This window comes from Brachyhypopomus gauderio, unplaced genomic scaffold (assembly GCF_052324685.1).
Source record: "Brachyhypopomus gauderio isolate BG-103 unplaced genomic scaffold, BGAUD_0.2 sc185, whole genome shotgun sequence".
Taxonomy (NCBI): domain Eukaryota; kingdom Metazoa; phylum Chordata; class Actinopteri; order Gymnotiformes; family Hypopomidae; genus Brachyhypopomus; species Brachyhypopomus gauderio.
The window spans coordinates 112,065-137,516 of NW_027507006.1; the positions used below are offsets into that span (position 1 = coordinate 112,065).

The 25,452-nt window shown below is 48.9% G+C and overlaps 1 protein-coding gene across 9 annotated transcripts; it reads left to right on the forward strand.

Annotated features, from left to right (window-relative positions):
• Positions 1 to 1,690: 1,690 nt before the first annotated feature.
• kif16ba (kinesin family member 16Ba) lies at positions 1,691 to 24,880 on the forward strand. 9 transcript variants are annotated; one of them, XR_013127046.1, is made up of 32 exons: positions 1,691 to 2,061; positions 2,718 to 2,787; positions 3,009 to 3,122; positions 4,056 to 4,172; positions 4,583 to 4,680; positions 4,819 to 4,928; positions 5,329 to 5,471; positions 5,794 to 5,962; positions 6,890 to 7,021; positions 12,905 to 13,080; positions 13,495 to 13,560; positions 13,710 to 13,769; positions 14,145 to 14,264; positions 14,698 to 14,749; positions 15,597 to 15,734; positions 15,831 to 15,913; positions 16,068 to 16,156; positions 16,583 to 16,615; positions 17,101 to 17,154; positions 17,456 to 17,657; positions 18,840 to 19,120; positions 19,226 to 19,616; positions 20,586 to 20,828; positions 20,953 to 21,278; positions 21,586 to 21,744; positions 21,855 to 21,960; positions 22,252 to 22,299; positions 22,709 to 22,759; positions 23,187 to 23,309; positions 23,552 to 23,641; positions 23,723 to 23,802; positions 23,896 to 23,964. XR_013127046.1 is itself a non-coding variant. In XM_076995193.1 (32 exons), exons 1-32 carry the CDS (start codon positions 2,015 to 2,017, stop codon positions 24,055 to 24,057), a joined length of 4,095 nt encoding a protein of 1,364 aa, XP_076851308.1. In that variant the 5' UTR covers positions 1,691 to 2,014; the 3' UTR covers positions 24,058 to 24,880. The 9 variants fall into 9 exon arrangements, 7 of the variants coding, with proteins under 7 accessions (XP_076851308.1, XP_076851309.1, XP_076851313.1 ...); XM_076995193.1 differs by having other exon boundaries at positions 21,950 to 22,013; positions 23,719 to 23,802; positions 23,896 to 24,880; XM_076995191.1 differs by having other exon boundaries at positions 1,692 to 2,061; positions 23,719 to 23,802; positions 23,896 to 24,880.
• The last annotated feature ends 572 nt before the right edge of the window (positions 24,881 to 25,452 follow it).

A 25,452-nucleotide genomic window follows, 5' to 3' on the forward strand; every position in this document is an offset into this window, starting at 1 on the left:
AACAAAAATTAAATGATCATACAAATATTTTTTTTTCTTTTCAATTTTATAAATGGCTTACATCCCTTGAAAACTTCATGTTTTGTATATGGCAGCAGTGCCCCCTCCTGGAAGAATCTTGTTTTCATGGTCATGTTTGTAAATACGTGATATTATGTAACAAAATTACTTGAAATGGTTTAGCTTGAATAACATACATTGAAACGGAAAACAAATGCGCGGGCTGCACATTATTGATCCTTATGGCCCGCGCGCCGGGCTTTGGACACGGCTGCTCTAGTTCGTCAGTGTGAGGCTAAAACAAGAAACCAGACTTTTACTTGCAAGCACGCGTTTAAATAAGCGCTCACTTCAGGGTGACACGTTGACGTTTTTTTATATTTACCTTTGAATTGCTGTGCAAATGCAATGTAGTTTTTGTGAGAACTTACCCACCCTCTTTGTAAATAATCAATGTGGCTAAGTTGTTTTATTTCATTGCATGAGCCACAGAAATAGAGGATGGCTTCACTAAACAAGCCATCAGTGCATATCTGCACTGAAACGGAACACCTCAGACAATGCTTGTGTACTTGTGCTTTATAAGATGTCTTTTAATGCACGGCTAGATCCACAGACACTTGTATAAGGATGTAACACAAGGGCCCATCAATAACATGGTAATTACAAAACCTGTGCCTAACCAAAAGTGTCAAGGTGGAGTTAGTTGACCTGAGCTGAGCTTTACTTCAGCAAACACGTCAAAATATATCAATGAAATGTTAATATGGAACAATGGGTATCAGAGTCTGTTTATATTGAATGTCTTTATTGTATAGATTTACAACATGTCATTTCCAGATGTCGTTTCCAGAGACACAGGACTTTCCAGACAGGGGTCCTTCATCACCTGTGCGTACACACACACACCCACACCCACACACAGATATTAGAACAGCTTTATTTAACCCATGCCTTAACCCAGTGGCGCAAAAAGGGGGTATGCAGCGTATGCGATGCGTAGGGGCGCTGCACTAGAGGGGGCGCTAAATTGACAATTTTGTCAATTGTGATTTTTCACCGCAATCAAAATTTGTCCTTCACGTTTTTCTAATTGCACCCATCTGTGCAGTTACAACACACACACACTATTGAATACTAGGGGGCTATGGTGCACATGCGTCCAGAGTGGTGGGCAGTCCTAGCCCGGCACCCGGGGAGCAGTTGGTCCTCAGTCATGGCCTCGGGTCTGGGAATCGAACCCACGACCCTCCGGTCACAAGACCAGTTCCCTACCACCAGACCATGACTGGCCAGATGTTAATTAACCACTGTTTTCTGAGCTCACACTGAGCCGGAAATCTATGGAAACTTGAACTTACATTACACTTCGCAGACGCACGGCAATGAGGTACTCAACAGTGCTCTGAATATCTCTTCAGTTGTCTCTGAAAATGACACTTATTTTAAATAAACGATAACAAAAAAAATTCGAGTATGCTGATGAACGTTAAACAGTATTACAGGAAGCGCAGGAGCCGTACTACTTGAAGTACGTCATAGTCATAAATACGAGTAGTCAATTGAACTTACTACTCAAATGTGTTTCATTCTCAACCAGAGACGGTCTCAACTCTCTACTCCAACCCAGGAGGTGGCAGTAATGTGTCTCTATAATGACGGGCTCTGATCATTTCAAAGAAGGAATAGCTAAATAGAAGCAGAAACGGCTGTGTTTTCCGTGTCTGAGATTTTTACTGTCTAAATACAGGTCTCCTCAAACCTCTGCCATCAAGATCACAAGTTCTCAGTGGACATCGGTGCAGCGTAACCAGTTCTTACCACTGGCAAACTTTTCTGTGCTCCGTCAGGACGCTACAGTTACGCTTGCCGGGTTGCAGTTATTAAAGTAACTGACGTTAGTTTCACTGGCCTAATATTGGGTACCGTGGCATCAATGAAGAGTTCCGCGTAACGTTTGAGAGCGAAGCGGTCAGTTAAAAGTCGTCGGTGGACCGACGTCAGTGATGCGAAAATGGCATCGGTGCGGGTGGCAGTGCGCGTGCGGCCGATGAACACACGGTGAGCGGTCACGCAACAACAGACCGTTTGATCTCCCGGTGTCGTCACACCTGTGACAGGTGTCGCCGCTGGAGTCGCGCGCGCGGCGTACCTGTTTCGGTAACACTGTACTGCCAATCTGTTTTCCTTTGAACTTCAGACGCACAATGTTTTACACAGTTGGATCGTATTGTTCTTGATCCTCCTCAAAACAACCCGATCCCTGGGGGATTGAACGGAAATCTTCCCGTTATGGGATTTATGCTTAGTCACTGAGTAAGAAGTTCTGCGATTTGACTAATCCTTAAATGCGTACGCGCTGGCGAGCCTTGTAAATGTTTGCGGGCGCAGTATTTTCTTCAAATAGAAAATTCTTGTTGCAGTATTGGTATAAACTTACTGTGGCGGTATTGCTTTGACATTAGAGACATCTGTCTCGAATGCTGAAATCAATGTAAAGTAACAGACAGAAAATGCCTTAGTTTGCACTCTGTTTATTTTGAGACGTCACATGTTCTGTCTTCTCTTTTGAGGTATTGCGCGCGCGGCGTGTTTGTTGTTGGTTTGTTTGTTTCTCATCCAGTTCCAAAAGCAACAGGATTCAACATAAGAGATCTTACAGTTATGGGGGGTTGTATGGTTTTGACTGATCTGTTGAAATCTTTTCTCTTCCATAGTGAGAAAGAGTTGTGTGCCCAGTGCATCATCAGAATGGAAGGAAATAAGACTACCATTACGAACTTAAAAGTGAGCAAGACTTTTCTGGACTTTAAATTCAAAACATTAGCATGGCTAAGAGTGGATAAAATGGCAGCATTATGATTTATCATCAGCATATTTCGGGTTAAAACAATAATTATCAATATGAAATTATCCTCCTTGTATGTATGTGTTACTGGCCTGGCCTCTAAAGTAGGACAGGAAAAGCCTCATTTGTCCAGAACATGTTTTTTATGGTCTCTTTGCAGATACCAGATGGCATGACTGGGGACTCCATGAGGGAGAAAACCAAAACGTTCACGTATGACTTCTCGTACGATTCGGGTGACCACACTGCTTCTGGCTTCGTCTCACAGGAGAAGGTGCTCATGGGCTCATGACCTGCTCAGATGTCACATGTTCTTGGTGTTACTGTGTCATCAGATCGATGGAGCTTAAAAAAATCTTGCTTGCTGTTCAGCTGCTAGTATTTAAATGGTGAGGGAAGAGTGTTTATGAGGGCTGGTGTTCATCTGAAGGAGGAGATGCAGTAGAACGTTTTTTGGAAGTTCTGGACTTGCGGCCATGTGCTTTGTGTGAGGGTGCTCTACGTTCTTCTTGTTCGGCCCATGTGAATGTGATCGCTCTCGAAGCCGTGTGACGTTTCAGCTCAGATGCAGGGAAACGTGGCTGAGACGTAGGTAGGAAAGTGACGTCTATCACGTGAGTAGACGTCACGGTTTTAGTTCAAGGCCTTTAAAGGTTTCTTTGACGTGCTTCAAGTGATTTGCGGTGTTCGTTCTGGCTGCCTTGTTTTCCCACGCTGTTCCTGGGTCTATAGTCTGAGCAGGCGTTGGGCACGCTGCCACTTTAATCAAATCTTCTTAGGTGCTCAGATCAGCTTATCATGCACTCTCTTGCGTTTGGTTTGTGAAAGTTGCAGCGGGACTGTTACTTCAGGACAGTGTCTCACGCAGGGACCGGAGGGCAGGGCTCGTGTCTGAGTCAGCCCACGGTGCGACTGCCTCGCGTGCTCTGGACAGCCCACGGGGCAGCTGACTTGGGACGGGCAGTGCTGTTGCCTTTCAGGGCTCTCCATGGAGCATGTTGCCTGGACCAGCAATCAGCCCTGTTCGTTAAGATCTTCCGTTCTTGCCTGAGTTCCTCTCAGTTCCTGGTCTGCTGTACCTGATCGAGCTAAATGAGGATAATTGGTGTGTTGGGTTAATGAATGCCTGCAGAATCAGGACTGGGTAGCTCTGATGACCCAGTTCTGGGACGATTCTTATGCATTTGTGTGTCTGTATTTTTTTTAGGTGTTTAAAGATCTGGGCTCAGATGTGCTGAAGGCAGCGTTTGAGGGCTACAATGCCTGCATCTTCGCTTACGGACAGACGGGCTCAGGGAAATCCTACACCATGATGGGCAGCCCTGTAAGACTCCTGACCACTGACTCGTGACCTGTGACTCCGCCCTGTAATGTGTAACCACTTCCTGTGACACGTGACCACACATCATAGCTCTCCCAGCTCTTAGGACTTTTTTCAAATGACAGCCAGGCACTTCCAACCAGACCTGTGAAATCTTGGCCTTTAATCTTTTTGTGTTGGTAAGGACACTTTTCTGAGTAGACAAGTAAGCACTTTTGTAAGTTGCTCTGGACAAGAATGCATGTTAAAAGCCATCAATGTAGAATGACACAGGTGTGAACCAATGAGCTGACGTGTCCCGCCCACTCTCCTGGATCTGAAAGACAAATACACTGACTAACTTTCACCATTGCTAAATATTTGCTGTAAATGTAAATGCTCTACACCCCCCCCAACCCCCGCCTACATTTAAGGGAGATGTTGGGTTGATTCCCCGGATCTGTGAGGGGTTATTCACCCGGATATCCGGGATGACTCGTCGCGATGAAGCCTCTTTTCGCACAGAGGTCAGGTGAGGACCATCAGGCTCAGAGGTCAAAGTTATATGCACGCCGACCCTGATGCTACTGAAGGTTCTTTTACTCCACAATCATTTGGAGATCTATATCAAATGCATGCGGGACCTGCTGAAGGTTCTTTTCCTCTGCAGTTATTTGGAGATCTACAACGAACGTGTGCGGGACCTGCTGAGGAGGAAGCTGGCAAAGACCTATAACCTGCGAGTGAGGGAGCACCCCAAAGACGGCCCCTACGTAGAGGGTCTGTCTCCACCCACACCACCTCCTCGATAAGCTTCATGTTTTAAAGGGATGGTTAGCTAGCTGTGGCACCATCTAGCAGGGTTACTGCAAGTGTTGGCTTTAATTTACCACTAAAAGTTTTAAGGTTTGGGTAAGTGTTGCTTTAATGAAAAGTGTGCGAGAAGTCCACTTTCAGCCCTGTAAAAGTTCTGGAAGAGTTCTGCTCTGGTATTTAAACTGATCTGATCTGGTTTGACCCGTTATGTACACATCAGACTCTTTATGTTCTGAAACAACTGGGTTTGTGCAGATTCTGCACTGGCTTCTGTGGTGGAGTTGCGCCCCCTGCTGTAAGTGTGTTGACATCTGAATCTTCACCCTGTGTGTCTCTGGTGACCGCGTGTACCTGATCCTGTCAGACCTGTCGAAGCACCTGGTACAGAACTATGGCGACGTGGAGGAGCTGATGGAGGCGGGGAACATCAACCGCACCACGGCCAGCACCTGCATGAATGACACCAGCAGCCGCTCACACGCCATCTTCACCATCAACTTCACGCAGGTAGCCAGCCTGACCTGTGACCCCCATGACCCCTGGACCCTGTGATGCACACATGCTGCCTTTACTGAACACCTGGGACTTCAGCATGTGCTGATGTTGGGTATCCCGTGGTGATGGGAAATTCTCAGTTCTTATTGGTGTATTTTTTCTTCATATCCAGATGTAGTGATACAGTATGGATACATGTGGGACTAGAAGGTTGCTCTGAGAGAGTCTCTCTCTCTCTATCTCCCTCCCTCCCTCCCTCCCTCGGTCTTTCTCTATCTCTCTTTCTCACGGTCTCTCTCTTTCACTCACTCACTCTCTTTCTCTCCCGTCCCAGGCGAAGTTTGATGCGGAGATGCCGTGTGAGACGGTCAGTAAGATCCACCTGGTGGACCTGGCGGGCAGTGAGAGGGCGGACGCCACCGGCGCCACTGGGGCACGCCTCAAAGAGGGCGGCAACATCAACAAGAGCCTCGTTACCCTCGGCAATGTCATATCGGCCTTGGGTAAGGTTCCTTGCCCTTCGCTCCGTCTCTGTGGGAGATTCGGGATGGACGAACTGTGGTCGACACTGGTAAATGGGGATGTGCTCTGACGGAGGAAGAGTTTGTTCTGCTGAAGTGTGGTTGGAAACAGTGTAGACTGTGTCTCTGTCCTCTGACTTTGGGGATTGTGCTGGTTTGCCTTTTGCACTTTTGTGGAGAACATGGCTTTTGAGGATGTGTCTGGGAAGACCTTCTGCGGAGTCTGTGTTTTACGAAGATGACTGAATGGCAGGGTCAGTACTGCCTGTCCCATGTCATAGATTCAGTTTTCAACCAGCTGTGAACCCTGAGTGTCTGTGGCATGAGGGGAGATGGTTTTTCATTGTTTCACGGAAAGTTCTAGGTTGATGTATTTGTTTAGTCTTACAGCATTTATTTTCAATCTGTTTGGTTATGTTTTACAATGTCTGTCTTTTTTGTGGTTCGAATTACATGCAAAAGGACAACGGAAGGTTCTCAAGTTCATCGCAGGGCAATCTGAGATGGTGGTGTTGTGTAGTAGGAAGTGTTAGAGGGCCAGGCTGATGGTAGTACTGTAACTGTGCTCAGAAGATTGGAGATGAGTTGGGTTTTTTTTTAGATGTTAAAGTTTTATTTTGCTGTGAATGTCCAGATTAGGTTTGAAAACCTCTCGGGCCATTGTGAAGTGCTGTGCTTTACGGAGAACGAAGAGGTTGCTTCTGGTGATCTATTGAGTTAAATGCTCAGGGGGTGAAATACTGTGCTCTGTGGAGAGTGAGGAGCTTCTGACCTTTTCATAGTTTCTTTGGGTATTTAGTGGATGTCTCTTGTTAACTGTGTTTTGTTTGTGTGACGTAAATTGTAATTACATTTTTTTTACATTTTTTAGCAATCCCCTGTTCATAATCTTTCTCTCTCTCTGTCTAGCTGACATGTCTCAGGATGGAGGATGCAGTCAAGTAAAGAAGAAGCAGGTGTTTGTGCCCTACAGAGACTCTGTCCTCACATGGCTCCTCAAAGACAGCCTGGGTGGAAACTCCAAAACCATCATGATTGCAAGTGAGTTTACACACACACACACACACGCATGCACACACCCCACATATATGTACATATTTATGCACACACACACACACACACACACACACACACACACACACACCACAAATGAGTTCATACACTCACCAGTAACTTTATTATGTACACCTTAAGGACACCGGGTTGGACCCGCTTTTGCCTTCAGAACTGCCTTAATCCTTTATGGCATAGATTCAACAAGGTACTGGAAACATTCCTCAGAGAGTCTGGTCTATATTGACATGATAGCATCACACAGTTGCTGCAGATTTGTCGGCGTGCTCTATTGGATTGAGATCTGGTGATTGTGGAGGCCATTTCAGTACAGTGAACTATTGTCGTGTTCAAGAAACCAGTCTGAGATGATTTGCGCTTAATGACATGGTGGAAGTAGCCATCAGAAGATGACTGTGGTCATAAAGGGATGGACATGCTCAGCATCAATTCTCAGGTAGGCTGTGACTTTGACACAATACTCAATTGATACTAATGGGCCCAAACAGTGCCAGGAAAATATCCCCCACACCATTGCACCACCACCACCAGCCTGAACCATTGATACAAGGCAGGATGGATCCATGCTTTTATGTTGTTGACGTCAAATTCTGACCCTACCATACAAATGTCGCAGCAGAAATCGAGACTCATCAGACTCTGCAACATTTTTCCAATCTTCCATCCATCCATCCATCCATTGTCATCTGCTTTATCCAGGTTTGGGTCGTGGGGTCAGTAGCCTAAGCAAAGAGGCCCAGGTTTCCCTCTCCTTAGCCAGCTCTTCCAGCTCTTCTAGGAGGATACCAAGGCGTTCCCAGGACAGCCGAGAGATATAATCTGTCCAGTGTGTCCTGGGTCTTCCCCGGGGTCTCCTCCCAGTTGTACATGCCTGGAGGCGTCCAGATGGCATCCGGACCAGATGCCCGAAACACCTCAACTGGCTCCTCTCTACATGGAGGAGCAGTGACTCTACTCCAAGCCCTGCGGAGAAAACTCATTTTGGCCACTTGTATTCACAATCTCATTCTTTTGGTTACTACCCAGAGCTCATGAACATGGGTAAGAGTCGGAATGTAGATTGACCAGTAAATCGAGAGCTTTGCCTCTTGGCTCAGCTCTCTGTTCACCACAACAGACCGGTACAGCATTCGTAATACTGCAGCCGCAGCACCAATCCACCTGTCAAATTCTCGTTCCATCCTTCCCTCACTCATGAACAAGAACCCGAGATATTTGAACTCATCCACTTGAGGCAAGGACCCATTCCCAACCCAGAGATAGCACTCCACCCTTGTCTGACTGAGTACCATAGTCTCAGTTTTAGAGGTGCTGATTCTCATCCCGGCCACCTCGCTTTTGGCTGCAAACTGATCCAGCGAGAGCTGTAGGTCCTGGCCCGATGATGCCAACAGGACCACATCATCCGTAAAAAGGAGACACGGAATCCTGAGGCCACCAAACCGAACCCTCTCCACCACTTGGCTACGCCAAGAAATTTCAACTCCCACTGGGAACCAGTCTGACTTACTGCCGGCCATGCAAACCAAGCTCCTCCTCTGTTTGTACAGGGACTGGTTAGCCCGTAGCAGTAGGCCCCGTACCCTATTCTCCCGGAGCACCCCCCAGAGGAATCCCTGAGGGACACGGGCAAATGCCTTCTCCAAAACCACAAAACACATGTGGACTGGTTGAGCAAACTCCCATGCACCCTCTAGGACCCTCGCAAGGGTGAAAAGCTGGTTCAGTGTTCCACGACCAGGACGGAACCCACATTGTTCCTCTTGTAACTGAGATTCGACTATCGACCGGACTCTCTTCTCCAGAACCCCTGTATAGATCTTACCAGGGAAGCTGAGGAGTGTGATCCCCTGATAGTTGGAACACACCCTCCAATCCCCTTTCTTAAAAAACCACCCCGGTTTGCCAGTCCAGAGGCACTGTCCCCGATGTACACACAATGTTGCAAAGACTTGTCAGCCAGGACAGTCCCACAACATTCAAAGCCTTAAGGATCTCAGGGCGGATCTCATCCACCCCGGGAGCCTTGCCGCCAAGGAGTTTCACAACTACCCTGGTCACCTCAGCCTGAGTGATGGGCAAACCCCTGTCCAAGTCCTCCAGCTCTGCTTCCTCTATGGAAGACGTGATGGTGGTATTGAGAAGATCCTCGAAATATTCCTTCCACCGCCTAATGACATCCCCAGTCGAGGTCGGCAGATCCCCAGCCCCACTGTATACAGTATTGGTTGGGAATTGCCCCCCCCCCCCCCCCCCCCCCCCCGAGTTTGCCAGATTCTTCTCAGAGCCAATCGAAAGTCACTTTCCATGGTCTCACTGAACTCTTCCCACACCCGAGTTTTTGCCTTCGAGACAGTCAAAACTGCGATCTGCTTGGCCCTCCTGTACCCGTCTGCTGCTTCCGGAGTCCAACAAGTCAACCAGGTCTGATAGGACACAGCATGACTGCCTCCCTTATCCAAGGGGTCCACCATTGGGTTCGGAGATTGCTGCCACGACAGGCACTGACAACCTTGCGGCCACAGCTCTGGTCCACCGGATTGACAATGGAGGCCCATTCGGACTCTATGTCTCCGGCCTCCCTCGGGATGCAGTTAAAGCTCTGCAGGATGTGGGATTTGAAGACGTTTCTGACAAATTTCTCTGCCAGATGTTCCCAGCAAACCCTCACAATACGTTTGGGTCTGCAAGGTCTTTCCGGCATCCTCGCCTGCCATCGGACCCAATTCACCACTAGGTGGTGATCGGTTGACAGCTCAGCTCCTCTTTTCACCAGAGTATCCAAGACACGCGGTCGAAAGTCCGACGACATGATTACAAAATTGATCATCGAGCTATGAACCAAGATGTCCTGGTGCCATGTGCACTTATGGACACCTCTGTGCTTGAACATGATGTTCGTTATGGACAGACTGTGATGAGTAAAGAAGTCCAATAACAAAATACGACTCGGGTTCAGATTGGAGAGACCATGTCTCCCAATCACACCCTTCCAGGTCTTACTGGCGCTGCCCACGTAAGCACTGAAGTCCCACAGTAGAACAATGGAATCCCCAGAAGGGGCACCTTCCAGTATCCCCTTCAAGGACTCCAAGAAGGCCTGGTACTCTGAACTGCCATTTGTTGCATAAGCACAAACAGTCAGAGCCCATTCCCCAACCCGAAGGCGCAGGGAAGCAACCCTCTTGTCTACCAGGGAAAACCCCAACACACAGGCAGCGAGCCGGGGAGCTATGAGTAAGCCCACTCCAGCCCTCTGCCTTTCACCCTGGGCAACTCCAGAAAATAATCCAGCCTCTCTCAGTTTTCCAGAACCCAAACTGTGTGTCAAGGTGAGCCCAACTATCTCTAGCTGGTATCTCCCAGCCTCGCACACCAGCTCGGGCTCCTTCCCAACCAGAGAGGTTAAATTCCATGTCCCAAAAGCCAGCTTCAGTAACCGAGGATCAGTATGCCAAGGCCCCCGCCACAGGTGGTGGGCCCATGGGAGAGTGAAATTATGTATCTCCTTTGGGACCCCAGCCGGGTCCCATGGGTAGAAACCCGGCCACCTGGCACTCTCCAAGGGCCCCCTCACCCAGGCCTGGCTCCAGGGTGAGGCCCTAATAACCCTTATTTGGGCAAGGGTAACTGCGTCCTACAAGGGTGTTTTAGTTTACAGGAGTGGCACTCAGTGTGGTCTTCTGCTGCTGTAGCCCATCTGCCTCAAGGTTCGAAGTGTTGTGCGTTCAGAGATGCTCTTCTGCATGTAGGCCTGTCACGATAACAAAATTTTCAGAACGATATATTGTCCCAGAAATTATTGTGATAAACGATAATATTGTCATTTTAAAGTGCCATTATAAAATTTTTTCTTGCTTCTGGGCTCCCCAAAGGAGCTTTAAGACAATGTGCCACAATAATAATATAGTAGCATAATAATACAATTACACCAGTTGGCAGTAATGTATTGTAAAGCTCATGTATGGGTTCATATTTGAGCTTGACCACATATCTGTAGTGGCAGAGTAAAATGAGATGTCTAATCTCCTTCAGAACACGTGACTTCATTATATAAGGTTGGAATGGCAGTTTGGGAGATAAAGGTTTTCTTTGGCAGTTCATACTGCATGTTAAATCTTTGCAGCATGTTTATAAATGTTTTCTGACTGTATTTAACGGCAGCATCTCTTCGGCTATATAGCGAGTTAAGTCTGGTTTAAGCCTGGTTTAAACTTGACACATCGCGAGCCGAGCGAGGGTCTGCGCAGCGAAAATTACGTAATCGCGGTGGCCTCGCGCACTGTCGATTCGCGAGGTCGTGCACCTCTCGAATTTTGTAACTTCGCGCTCGCGCGCCGCAGCGCAATGAACAAAGTCATGTTTGCAGAGTTTATATTCGGGCTATGCGGAGTTTAATTCATAAAGCATTTGTACGTCACTTTAAAGGTCCATTTCAATATTTCCCAGCACGTTAAACTTAATTAAGTTAAATATTTATACATATACTCGAAATAATTTGCTTTTTATCACATCATTTAAGGGTTGTTTATTTTCAAAACGCCCAATCTTAGAACGTCTTCACGTTCTCTCATGTTTCATCCTGGAATTACAAGAGGCTCGTATTTGTTAACTGTTCAGTCAGTCAGATATTTATTGTGAAACGAAGTAGTTACAATTTCAAGTATTTTCAAGTACTTTAGCCTAAATTCCAGCACTTTTCAAACCTGAAACACAAAGCAACATTAAAATTCGTCAGGTAAATGTTCCTTACACTGTTTTTGAGGGGATTTCCTTTATACTACCACATATCGTTTCGAACAACAACGCTTTCACCGTTCACGGAGGTTCACGCGAGGTGAGCGGAGTTGCGCGCTACGGTCACTATAATAAACAACCATTAAATAATGTGATAAAAAGCGAATTATTTCGAGTCCTATTAGCCTCAAATACGTTCACGAGCTAACACATCTCCACCTGTGTGCGTGGAGGCACTGTTATTGACGTTATTAAAATCTAACGTAGTTGCGGTTTATTCTCATGTAAACAAATTTGAGCGGGAACCCAATGGTCAATTATCGACATCAGCAAAAATGATCGCGGTTAAAAAAATTATCGTACGATAAGTCGATAATGTAATTATCGCGACAGGCCTATCTGCATGCATCGTTTGTAACGACTTGCTAGTTGAGTTACTGTTTCCATTCTATAAGCTCAAACCAGTCTGGCCATTCTCCTCTGACCTCTCACATCAATAAGGCATTTGTGCCCATATAATTGGTGCTCACTGGATATTTTCTCTTTTTCGAACCATTCTTTGTAAACTTTAGAGATGGTTGTGTGTGAAAGTCCCAGTAGATCAGCAATTTCTGAAATACTCAGACCAGCCCGTCTGGCACCAACAAATATGCCACATTCAAAGTCACTTAAATCAACTTTCTTCCCCATTCTGATGTTCAGTTTGAACTGCAGCAGGTCATCTTAGCCATGTCTACATGTCTATATGCATTGAGTTGCTGCCATATGATTGGCTGATTCGACATTTGTGTTAATGTGCAGTTGGACACATGTACCTAATAAAGTGCCTGGTGAGTGCACATACATACTCACACCCACAAATGTGTACATACTTACACACACACCCCACAAATGAGTACATACTTACACACACACACACACACACACACACACACACACACACCCACAAATGAGTACATACTTACACAGACACACACACACACACACCCCACAAATGAGTACATACTTACACACACACCCAACAAATGAGGATATTCTTGCACACACACACCCTACAAATGAGTATAAACTTACACACACCCCCCTCACAAACCCCTGCCGTCTAATCTGCAGCCCTGTCCCCGGCCGACGTGAACTACGGCGAGACACTGAGCACGCTCCGCTATGCCAACCGCGCCAAGAACATCATCAACAAGCCCACGGTCAACGAGGACGCCAACGTGCGGCTCATCCGCGAGCTCCGGGCGGAGATCGCACGCCTCAAGGCCCTGCTAGTGCAGGGCAACCAGGTCTCTACTCACACCCTCACCTCCACACACACACTGCCGCACACTGTTGATCATGATATAAAATACACGCGTACAAAAATAACTTGGATTTCACCAGAAGATGGCAGTAGACCTGGCCTAGTCAGCCCCCACCCCAAAGATTGGAAACCCATGGACTGGGAACATGCATAAAACAAAAGGCACAGAGATCTTATCGATTGGGTGTTTTTGAACATGTTAGGTTCTTCACTGCTATGCAAGCCAAACTCTATTCTAAACTTTGAAAACAATTGTCCTGAGGGTTTGTCTCCTGAGTGTTTGAGTCCTGTGTGTGTGTGTGTGTGTCTGGTTCTCCCTCACTGGGGCGCTGCGTGCAACATCTCATTAAAGTAAATGTGGTGTGTGTGTGTTTGTGTGTGTGTGTGTGTGTCTCAGATAGCACTGCTGGACTCGCCCACAGCACTGAGTATGGAGGAGAAACTGCACCAGAATGAGGCTCGGGTAAACACGCTCTCTGATCTCTATGGCAACAAAGCTTTTAATCAGCCGTCCTGTCAGAAACTGATTCATTCAGCCAACTTCTCCTGTTTTCTTTTTCTTTCTTATCCATTCATTCATGTCTCTCTTGTTCTGTCGGTGTCTCTTTGTAGGTGTTGGAGCTCACGAAGGAGTGGACCAACAAATGGAATGAAACTCAGAACATTCTGAAGGTAACAGTCCTGAACACCAAGGGAAACTAGATTCGATACGTTTCTGGTCAAAAGCTATACTGACTCCTGTGTTGTGTGAATACACTGGCTGTCCAAAACAATAGGGGTGTTTGTCTTAGGAATGTCCCTAGCAGGCCACCGTAGTGTAGGCGGCTGTATTGTGCACGTTGGCACGGTGGTTGTATTTGGGTGTTACTAGAGTGACTGTAGCCATGTTACTGTAAGTTCGTTTGGTCTTCACCAGGCTCAGCTCGGTGTGTTATTCACTCGGTAGTCATGAGTTGCAGTCTAACTGCAGCTTAACTTAAAAGCCAAACCCTTCATGAGGGTATAAGTGTGTGTGTGTGTTTGTGTGTGTGTGTGTGTGTGTTGTAGGAAGAGACTCTAGCTCTGAGGAAGGAGGGGATTGGTGTAATTCTCGACTCTGAGCTTCCTCATCTCATTGGCATTGATGATGACCTGCTCAGCACTGGTATCATCCTCTACCACTTAAAGGTGTGATCCACACACAAAGCCCCGCCTCTCTCTTATCATATAACTTGCAAACTCCACCTACTCTTACCCATATAACTCATAAAACCTTGCCCAGTTTTACCCATACATTCCACAAACCCTGCCCTTCTTTACCCACACATCCCATCACAAAACCCCGCCGGTTATACTGCCCACTGAACCCTGTTAAACCCTGTTTAAAAACGTAAAAAACGTAGCCTGTGAAAACCCAGTCACTATATGTGTATTTTATACTTTAGCTGAATGATGGGGTGGAGTTTGGTGTTGGAGCATGTGTGGATCTTGTGAAAGGGGTGGTCGTGTGTGTGTGTGTGTGTGTGTGTGTGTGTGTGTGTGTGTGTGTGTGTGTGTGTGTGTGTGTGTGTGTGTGTGTGTGTGTGTGTGAGCTCATCTGTGTTGCCATGTGTTGCTGCAGGAAGGGCGGACTTGTGTTGGGCGGGAAGATGCCAGCATCGAGCAGGACATCGGTGAGCTATATCCTGAACATTATAACCAGAACACTTTTATACCCTGAACATTATAACCAGAACACTACTATACCCTGAACATTATAACCATAAAAGCTGCTATACCCTGAGTGCCGCTCTACCTTGAACACTATAAACCTGAGTGCCGCTCTACCCTGAACACTATAAACCTGAGTGTCGCTCTACCCTGAACACTATAAACCTGAGTGTCGCTCTACCCTGAACACTATAAACCTGAGTGTCGCTCTACCCTGAACACTATAAACCGGAGTGCCGCTCTAGCCTGAACATTATAAACCGGAGTGCCGCTCTAGCCCGAACACTATAAACCAGAGTGCCGCTCTAGCCCAAACACTATAAACCAGAGTGCCGCTCTAGCCCGAACACTATAAACCAGAGTGCCGCTCTAGCCCGAACACTATAAACCAGAGTGCCGCTCTAGCCCGAACACTATAAACCAGAGTGCCGCTCTAGCCCGAACACTATAAACCAGAGTGCCGCTCTAGCCTGAACACTATAACCAGAGTGCCGCTCTAGCCTGAACACTATAAACCTGAGTGCCGCTCTAGCCTGAACACTATAAACCGGAGGGCCGCTCTAGCCTGAACACTATAAACCGGAGTGCCGCTCTAGCCTGAACACTATAAACCTGAGTGCCGCTCTACCCTGACCACTATAAACCTGAGTGCCGCTCTACCCTGAACACAAGCAATGCTGCTCTCACACTACCTGACTCCTGATTTAACGATATGAAAAAAGTCTTACTTGTCTCTTCCCATCTGTCTCTTTCTTTCCCTCTCCTTCTCCTTCTCCCTCTCCATCGCTCTCTCTCTCTCTCTCTCTCTAGTTCTGCATGGCCTGGGACTGGAGAGTGAACACTGTCTGTTTGAGAGCCAGAACGGCACAGTGACCCTCATCCCGCTGAGTAAGGCACAGTGCTCTGTGAACGGCATGCAGGTGACCGAGCCCTGCCAGCTGAACCAAGGTGAGTGCCCCGCCCCCTCATGAAGCCCCTCCCACCAGCTTTCTGTATTCTGTGTAGCAAACTCTTTGTATGTAACGTGTACCTTTCTCATTAAAGGTGCTGTAATCTTGCTGGGTAGGACCAACATGTTTAGATTTAACCACCCTAAAGAGGCAGCCAAACTGCGGGAGAAGAGAAAGGTTAGTTTCGCCCCATCACACACACCCCCTGACACTCACACACACACACACACACAAGTAAAACCCAGTACTATATTTGTTGAATGAATACAGCATGCTCACAGTGAGTTAGTGGAGTGTGTTGAAGGTGACTGTATGGGGACTCTCTGTTTAGAGTGGTCTGCTGTCCTCTCTGAGTCTCTCTATGACTGATCTCTCCAAGTCCTGTGAGAACCTCTCAACAGTCATGCTCTACAATCCTGGGTAAGTGTGAGTACGTGTGTGTGTGTGTGTGTACATACACCTGAGTTATTTGTCTTCCTTGTCTCCTCATCCCTCAATTCCTTAATGCTCCACCTCCTCTTCATGCTCCACCTCCTCTTAGAGCTCCACCTCCTCTTTCTCATCAACCTGCTCTTTTTCTCATCCCACCCCCCCCCCCCCCCCCCCCACCAGCCCTGGTCTTACATCTGAAGAACTGAAGCTGAAAATGTGTCATTCTAACTTTTCTGAAATACACACACACACACACACACACACACACACACACACACACACACACATTGTTTGGAACATATCTGATTTTGAGACTAACAGCTGATTGACTGTGTACGGGCGTTCTTTGAGTCTGGGTTTTGGCTCGGGCTGTAGTGACTCTGTGTTTCTGCCACTGTCTCCCCCTGCTGGCAGCTTCTACCCAGACAGGGGACCAGTCTTCCTCAGGTAGCCCCGCCCGCCCCACAGAGCTTCTGTTGCCTTCGACCTCGCTGTTGTTTTGAGTCGTTTGTCACATCTGTTCATCCTGCTCCTCATTTGTCCGTGTTTGTTTGTTTTGAACTCGTATGCAAATTCACCAAGTTTTGTTTGCATCTTTTTGTTTGCATGCTTGTTTTGCAATGGACTGGAATGTAGTGTAATGGTGTTATTTTGCTCTGTAAGCAGCAATTAATTATTCTGTGTGTGTGTGTGTGTGTGTGTGTGTGTGTGTGCGAGAGAGAGAGAGAGAGAGAGAGAGAGAGAGAGAGAGAGAGAGAGAAAAGCTTGTGTTATTATTTGGTGGCGTGGTTTAAGTAGGTAGGTTTTGAGCCCTAATAGAAAGTGTGCTTGTGTGTGCATTTGTGCTGGGCTGAAGGAGCGTGTTAAGTGTGTGTGTGCGGACCGTTTGTAGCTGCGTGCAGTAGGTTGAACTGTGTGTTTGTGTTTTTCAGGTTGGAGTTCGAGAGGCAGCAGAGAGAAGAACTGGAGAAGCTGGAAAACAAAAGGTTTGTGAAGTCATGAGCACAGAGAAGATCAGTGGAGTGTGTGCAGGACGCCGTGGAGTGTGTGCAGGACGCCATGAGTCCAGAACTTACTGCGCTTTTTAATTGTTGTTTTTTTTTTTTGGTCTGTGTAAACAGACCTCCTAAATGAGTCGTGTAGCCCGTAGCCTCATGAACAGAAGTCATGAACGCTAACGTGGCGCTCAAAAACCGACAAACAAAGCTCAAAATCCTCCTGAAGCTCAGAGCAGCGTTGATGAGCCCGTTCACCCAGACGCTAACCCGGCACGGGTGGTGTTTGCAGGCGGCTGATCAAGGAGATGGAGGAGAAGCAGAAGAGTGAGAAGGCGGAGCTGGAGCGCATGCAGCAGGAGGTGGAGTCTCAGCGCAAGGAGTCTGAGCAGGTGCAGCTGCGCATCCTACGCCAGGAGGAGAGTCTGCAGCGCCGCAGCCAGGACATCGAGGGACGCCTGCGCGACCTGCTCGCCGAGAGGGAGCGCTTCCAGGTACGCCTGGGGGAGGGGCTTCCATCGGGGGAGGGGCTTCCAGGTAGGCCTGGGGGAGGGGCTTCCATCGGGGGAGGGGCTTCCAGGTAGGCCTGGGGGAGAGGCTTCCATTGGGGGAGGGGCTTCCAGGTAGGCCTGGGGGAGGGGCTTCCATTGGGGGAGGGGCTTCCAGGTACACCTGGGGGAGGGGCTTCCAGGTACGCCTGGGGGAGGGGCTTCCATCGGGGGAGGGGCTTCCAGGTAGGCCTGGGGGAGAGGCTTCCATTGGGGGAGGGGCTTCCAGCTAGGCCTGGGGGAGGAGCTTCCATTGGGGGAGGGGCTTCCAGGTACACCTGGGGGAGGGGCTTCCAGGTAGGCCTGGGGGAGGGGTTTCCATTGGGGGAGGGGCTTCCAGGTAGGCCTGGGGGAGGGGCTTCCATTGGGGGAGGGGCTTCCAGGTAGGCCTGGGGAAGAGGCTTCCATTGGGGGAGGGGCTTCCAGGTAGGCCTGGGGGAGGGGCTTCCATTGGGGGAGGGGCTTCCAGGTAGGCCTGGGGAAGGGGCTTCCAGGTAGGCCTGGGGGAGGGGCTTTCAGGTAAGCCTGGGGGAGGGGCTTCCATTGGGGGAGGGGCTTCCAGGTAGGCCTGGGGGAGGGGCTTCCATTGGGGGAGTGGCTTCCAGGTGCACCTGGGGGAGGGGCTTCCATCGGGGGGGGGGGGGGGGGGGGGGGCTTCCAGGTAGGCCTGGGGGAGAGGCTTCCAGGTAGGCCTGGGGGAGGGGCTTCCATCAGGGGAGGGGCTTCCAGGTACGCCATGGAGGAGAGGCTTCCAGGTACGCCATGTGTGTGGGTTATACACATGACTGCGTGTGTATATTGGCTTTATGTATGGATATACTAAAATTTGATTGATTTAAAAAGCTTTATAAGGACTCAAGTAGATAACAAAAGAACAGATCTAAGAATCTAAATGTACAGGTTTGATAGGAATCTTGCCACACTTAAAAGCGAGCACTGCTTTGGCCTTTGGCGAAACTCAAACTATAGTGACGTTTGTGTCTGTTGCATGTGAGTGTTACTTCATCACTCCCAGTCCCAACCAGGGGCCCAGGGGGCACAATATACCTGTGTGTGTGTGTGTGTGTGTGTGTGTGTGTGTGTGTGTGTGTGTGTGTGTGTGTGTGTGTGTGTGTGTGTTTCCTCTAGGAGGAGCGCCACAGGGAGCAGCAGGGACAGGAACCTCATCGGCGCAGGAGGCGGAGACAGCAGCTACGGCAACAGCTGGAGGAGGAGCCGGTGTCGGAGGAGGCGGGGCCACAGGAACAGGAGGAACGGGAGGGGGTAGAGGAGGTAGAAGAGGTGGAGGTGGTGGAGGTGGCGGTCCAGGCGCGGAGGGACCTGGCCGAGCAGACGGAGCTCTTCAGAGAGCTGGAGCGCCTGAAGAGGGAGAGGGAGGAGCAGGCTGTGAAGATCCAGCTGGAGAGGAGGTGACACTCCCACGCACTGTAGCGCACACACACACACACACACACACACACACACCCCTACGGAACACTCCCAGTCCCCTACAGCACACGCGTGTGTGCGTGCAGGCGTCTGGAGGAGCGTGAGCGTGAGCAGCTCTCCCTGGTGGGCCGGCTGGAGGAGCAGCTCCGGGAGCGCAGCGAGGAGGCCGCCTCCCTGCTGACCCGCGACGACGCCCGCCGGCTGGACGAGGAGCGCCGGGCGCTGGCCGACATCCGCGAGGAGCTGCTCCGTGCCAAGGAGGCGCGGCTGGACGGCGAGGGCGAGGAGGAGGTGGGCGAGGAGGCCCTGCGCCACGCCAGGAGCCGCTACCACAGGTTCAAGCGGGAGCAGGTGCAGGAGCTGACGGCCCTGGAGCTGGGACTCCGGCAGCAGCAGGAGCGGCTGGAGAAGGAGGTGGCCTCTGACCGCGCCTCCCTACGACTCCTGCAGGGCTCCCACAGGGAGCGGCAGAGGCTGGTGGGCAAGCATGCACAGACGGGAACATTCACATATGACCGTGACTGTATGACCGTGACTGTATGACCGTGACTGTATGACCGTTACTGTATGTACGTTACTGTAGTACAGTTGGACTCACGGACACACACTGATGAGGTTGTCTGAGTGGCATTAATGATGTGGTGGTTTTTAGTCCACACTGAGACTAAAATGGTCTCACTCGTGACCATAAATAATTTGCAAGTAATATATACAACAGCGTTGTTTTTTTTTTTATGGGTGAGGATTTTTTGTAATTAGAAAAAATATCCACCATTTCCTTTTGAGTTTGCATTTTAAAAGTTAAACGATTAATTTAAAAAATAAATAAATAAAAGTTAAACGATAGGCTGTAGCTCCCACTCACATGGACGTCTCTGCCCATCAACAAATGCGGGAATCCGATCACCAGAGTGACTTGCAAAGCAGCGGAGCCGAGCTGAAACTTTAGCTTGTTGAAAATCTACATTTGTCAGACCGTAAGAGGCCACACTTCTTTATAACTGTACATAAGTTCATTGTAATGGGATCAAAAAGTCATATGCATGCTAGGAAACTGCGTTAAAGTTGGTTTCATGTTCGGAATTCTTTCTTCAATAACTTTTTAACAGTATTAGCAAAAGTGCCAAAATATGCAAATTCTTATTTCTGGCAACCAAGGCAAAACACATACAACTTTGTTTAAGTCAGGAATAGATGTATTTTAAATAGTAGACGACATGTTTTAAATGTACTATAGTAACTGCTGCAATGTCTAAGGCACCGTCTACAAATGACCTGAACACCGACGCAAGTGGCGGCGGTAAACGCCCCAGAGCACTGCGCACTCTTTCAAATCATTTCAATAACGTTTCACCTCTCTTTCTCCTCTCCTATCTCTCTACTACCCCCATCCATCTCCTCTCCTCCCTCCCTCCCTCCCGCCCCTTCCCCTCCGGGCTCCCGTAGGTGCACGAGATGGTGGAGCGTGGCTCTCAGGACACCTCCTCCCTCCTCCAGGAGGAGGCGCTACTGTCTCAGGCTGAACACAGGCTGCAGTGTAAGGAACGGCAGCTGCTGGCTCTACACCAGAACCACCTCCCCGCAGTCACAGAGGAGCTCCAGAGAGCTGCTGAGGTGCTGGACAGGGTCTGGGCCAGAGGGGAGGGCCACAGCGACCAGGAGGCGGAGCTGGACGAGACGCTGTATCAGGTGGGGTATCGCCAAGTGCAGTACGCACTAGAGAGCTAGAGGACGGGCAGCTCGTTAGGGCCCAGCTGATGAGGGGCCCCAGTTCCCGCGGCGTGGCGGCCCTGACCCTCTCCTCGCCTCTCAGATAGAGAAGGAGCTGGAGGAGAGGGAGGAGCGTCTGTCGCAGCTGTGTGCCAGCGCCGAGCAGCTACAGCAGCTGCAGCAGACCTACGAGTTCACGGCCAACGTGGCCCGGCAGGAGGAGAAGGTCCGCCGTAAGGAGCAGGAGATCCTGGAGACGCGGGAGAGACAGCAGAGGGAGGCGCTGGAGCAGGCGGTGGCACGCCTGGAGAGGAGGCACTCCGCCCTGAGACGCAGCCTCAGCCTGGAGCCAGAGGGCGAGGAGGCCCGGAGGCAGGGACAGGGCGGGACCAGGGGCGGGGCCGTCGTGCCCGACCCTGACCAAGAGAGGTGTGTGTGTGTGTGTGTGTGTGTGTGTGTGTGTGTGTGTGTGTTTGTGTTTGTTTGTCTGTCTATGTACACCTTCATCACTGTAACAGTTTACATAGCTTATTATTTACTTAATGATTGTGAGGCATATTATTTATTAATAGTAAATTATTCATTTATTCACACTGAAGTGAAAATAAATGACATTTGATTGCAAGAGTGAGGAACAGGAGAATGCAACAGGATTCTTGGAGTGGGAGGGGCCGATACCAATAACATCCTCTCTGGCCCTTCTATGCCCCGCCCCCGGCCCTGTGTCGTCTCTCAGGATGGAGAGGGAGATCGCCAAGTTCAAACAGAGGCTCAGTGAGAGTGAGGCGAGTGGGCGGAGCCTGTCGGTGAGCGGTGAGGAGAAGAATGGAGTGTCGACCTGTGCTGTCAGCCCCATACAGGGTCTGTCCACGGTGCTGCCCCTGAGTGACGACAGGTACACACACACACACACACACACACACGCTCTTAAAAAGACATAATGTGATCTAGGAATGCACATAATAATATGACTGTATGTGTGCACATGCCTGTGTGCGTGTTTAGGATCTCGGCGTTAATTGAGGAGGAGGTTCAGAGGAGGTTGAGGAAGATCAACCTGCTGAATGGAGACAGTAACATCAGTCTCTCCCTCTCCTCAGACTCTCTGCAGGTGCTCTTCCTCTTCTACACGCTCTTCATCACTTCATCAACACCCACTCACCAGTACGACCTCCACATAGCGCTGGCACTCTACATCCACAGTAACGTGTGTATCTACACCTCGTGTAACAGTAATGGCCTTGCAGGGGTGTTGATTCACCAGAAACACGTTTGCTCACCTCAACACACTGTTACGGTTCCACATTCCACTCCATCATCATGGAGGTGCTTACTGAATAAAGCATAAAGCGATAATACATTTGCATTAGAGCGATTTAATGACGTGTGTTCAACCCAACAGGAGGATGAAGAAGTTAGTGAGAATAGCTCTGTTAAAATGAACTATGAGGTAAGCAGAGGCCTCGTCCAATCAGCACTTGTTGGCCTGGGAATTTGCATGCTGCACTGCTACTAATTAGCATATTGCCCACAGTTCCATGTTTTAACGGTAATTAGGATAGGTTGTCCATTTTGAACCCTACTCTCCCCACTCTTTGCATGCTAGAATGTTGGCCTGGGTGCTTTTTGCCCTCTGACCCCTGTACATGGTCAAGTCCCTGTCCATCACTTTTGAACTTTACTGTGCATGGAATTATGTCACAGAGTGTTGATGCTGATTGGAGAGCAGGAAGATCAAAAATTGTTTTTCAACTTTGATTTGTCCAGAAAAGTAATTGGCTTATTAACAAGACTCCATGTGTTATCAAACAGATATTTAATTAGCTGTTCTAACAATTTTTTATTTGTTGTTTGTTTAGTTACAAGACAACAATACGCACTGTGTGGATCGACGTAGATTGAAGTATGAGGTATGTTCAGTACTGTAGTGTAGGATATTGTGCTATACTCCAGTATAATCTCCACACTGTGTGTGTGTGTGTGTGTGTGTGTGTGTGTGTGTGGTAGGGACAGATAACCACAGTAAGCCCTTTAACATTTAAAGTAAGCACTTTTGCACACATAGCATCAGGAAAAGAGTAACAGGTTACATTCATTGTGAGTGGCCTAACGATAATATGTAAAATTAGTAAAACATAATCAGAATGCTATGTGACGTCTGTTTCCTCAAACTGGCTACTTTCTCATGTGTTTAGCATCTGTAATGAGAGTCCGACTGTATTTTGAGCCGTGTTGTATAGCCTCCGAGAGTCTGACTGTATTTTGAGCTGTGTTTGTTCTGGCCGGTCTCTCTCCTGGCTGGTCTCTCTCCTGGCTGGTCTCTCTCCTGGGGTCCAGCGCTTGGCGATGCCACCATCGAGTCCGAGTCCAGAAAGGCTGAAGGAGCCGGTGAGGATCAGTATCCCGCGCTACGTCCTGCGAGGGCAGGGCAAGGATGAGCACTACGAGTTTGAAGTCAAGGTCAGCCTGGCAGGTGCACTAGCCTCAGAAACGGCCCGAAAGTCTCTCCAACCGTTTATGAAACGGCCCGAAAGTCTCTCCAACCGTTTATGAAACGGCCCGAAAGTCTCTCCGACCGTTTATGAAACGGCCCGAAAGTCTCTCCGACCGTTTATGAAACGGCCCGAAAGGCTGTATTGCGGGTGCGTTTGTATTGCAGTATGATTTGCTTCCGTGGTGCAATGTGACTTGTGTTTTCGTAGATCACCGTTCTGGATGAAACGTGGACGGTGTTCAGACGCTACAGCCGCTTCAGGGAAATGCACAAATCCCTCAAAATGAAATACCCAGAGGTGATGCACATGCACACTTAACACCCACACACAGACAGTTGCCCAAGAATTTGTCTCATTTCTCTTTCTTGGTGTAGCTAGCAGGGCTAGAGTTCCCTCCCAAAAAGATCTTTGGTAACCGAGATGAGAAGATGGTTGCTGAGCGACGGAACCACTTGGAGGTAACTGCTAGAAACCACGGTGTGGCCGTAGTGGTGTTTTCAGTTTAGTTTGATTCCTTTTTATCCCTCTCTCTCTCTCTCTCTCTTTCTCAGCGGTACCTGAGGGGCTTTTTCCAGGTCATGCTCTGCTCCTCTTCCTCCTCGCCTCTCCGAGCAGACGTCTCCACTCTGCCCCTCTCCAAACACGCCGTGTGTGACGTCTCCCCCTTCTTCAGGAAGGGCGTGTTTGACTACAGCAGCCATGGGACAGGATGACCAGACCACACCCACTCCACCCTCGCACGCCCACCCCGCCCCCACACTCACTCACACGCCCACCCCGCCCAGGCACCCTGCCAAACTCCTGTTCACACTACGACACGCATACACACCCACCCAGACATATGCACGATCGTGTTCACCCTTCCACACACAAACACACACACACACACTGTCCTCTTTGTTGGTCATGGAAGGTTCAGGGAGGAGGACTGTCCTCCATGCTGGCCCTGGTGCCTTTGGCTGTCCTGGCTTTAAGCCTGGATTCACTGGGCAGACCAGACTAGCAGAAAGTTGCTGATTCATGAAGGAGTGATTCGTGAAGAAATTATTCTTCCTGCGAGTCTCTTGCGTGGAAAATGATCCAAACAGTGACTGCAGTGATGTTGAGAGGACCCAGTGCACCAATCAGAGTGCTGCGCCATAGTTACGTGTTCAAGTCCAACATGCATGAGCCTGTGAGATTAGAACCTTCTCATTCGATCATTTCATAATGTGGCATCTTGTCAGAAACCCAATAAGCTTCTGGGTTTGGAAATAAGTTACAATACCCAGTAATCCAGATGTAGCCATAGTAACGGTGTCTTTTAATGCCAATGCATTCAAATGTACGTGTGAAACAATTGCTGACCTAGGATCAGAATTTGGCTGTTGCTTCATAATGGATGTGTATGAAGAGATTGAATGTGTGTCCAGAAATAATGTGTATGTAATATGTATGTACTATATGGCAGCTGATCCTAGTTCAGCACAGTCTCTCTAAGAAAGGCCAGTGTGTGGTTACATGATGGAGTAAATGATGAACATGCTTCTGAAATCAGTCTGCGGTGTGTGCTACTGCTCATGTGCTCTGTGCCACACTACATTATTACAGCCCAAACTGTTGTCCCGGACTACAGGGGTCCGGCTTACAACTGGTCCAAGGTTTTCCCCTCAGAACACCAGTAATCTGGATGGCCAGACTGTATCTCCTGTGTCGTAAGAATGTGTCCTTGGTAGTAAATTAACGCAGCTTCGTTTCCCCACAAAAGGATATAACCCACAACACTAGTGTCTCATGGTGACGGATGCTTTTCATTTTGAAAAACTTCTCATTTCTAAAAGAATGAACTCCTGCTTTTAATGGCTTCAGGTACACACTGGTTCTGTTCTCACTTCTGCGATGGTAGGTCATGGAGGCATCTTGTGTCACTTAGCAACAGGACCGGAGACGGGGCTTCACCTGTCGCTTAGCAACAGGAACAGAGACAGGGCTTCATCAGTCTTAGCAACAGGACTGCCAGGGAGCAGCGGGACTTCGCTGGCCTTCATGTGATGCGCTCAGGACACAGGACATCACCTCCCTGCTGAACTACGCAACCATCTCCTGCCTCCCGCCGACTGGTCAGTGAT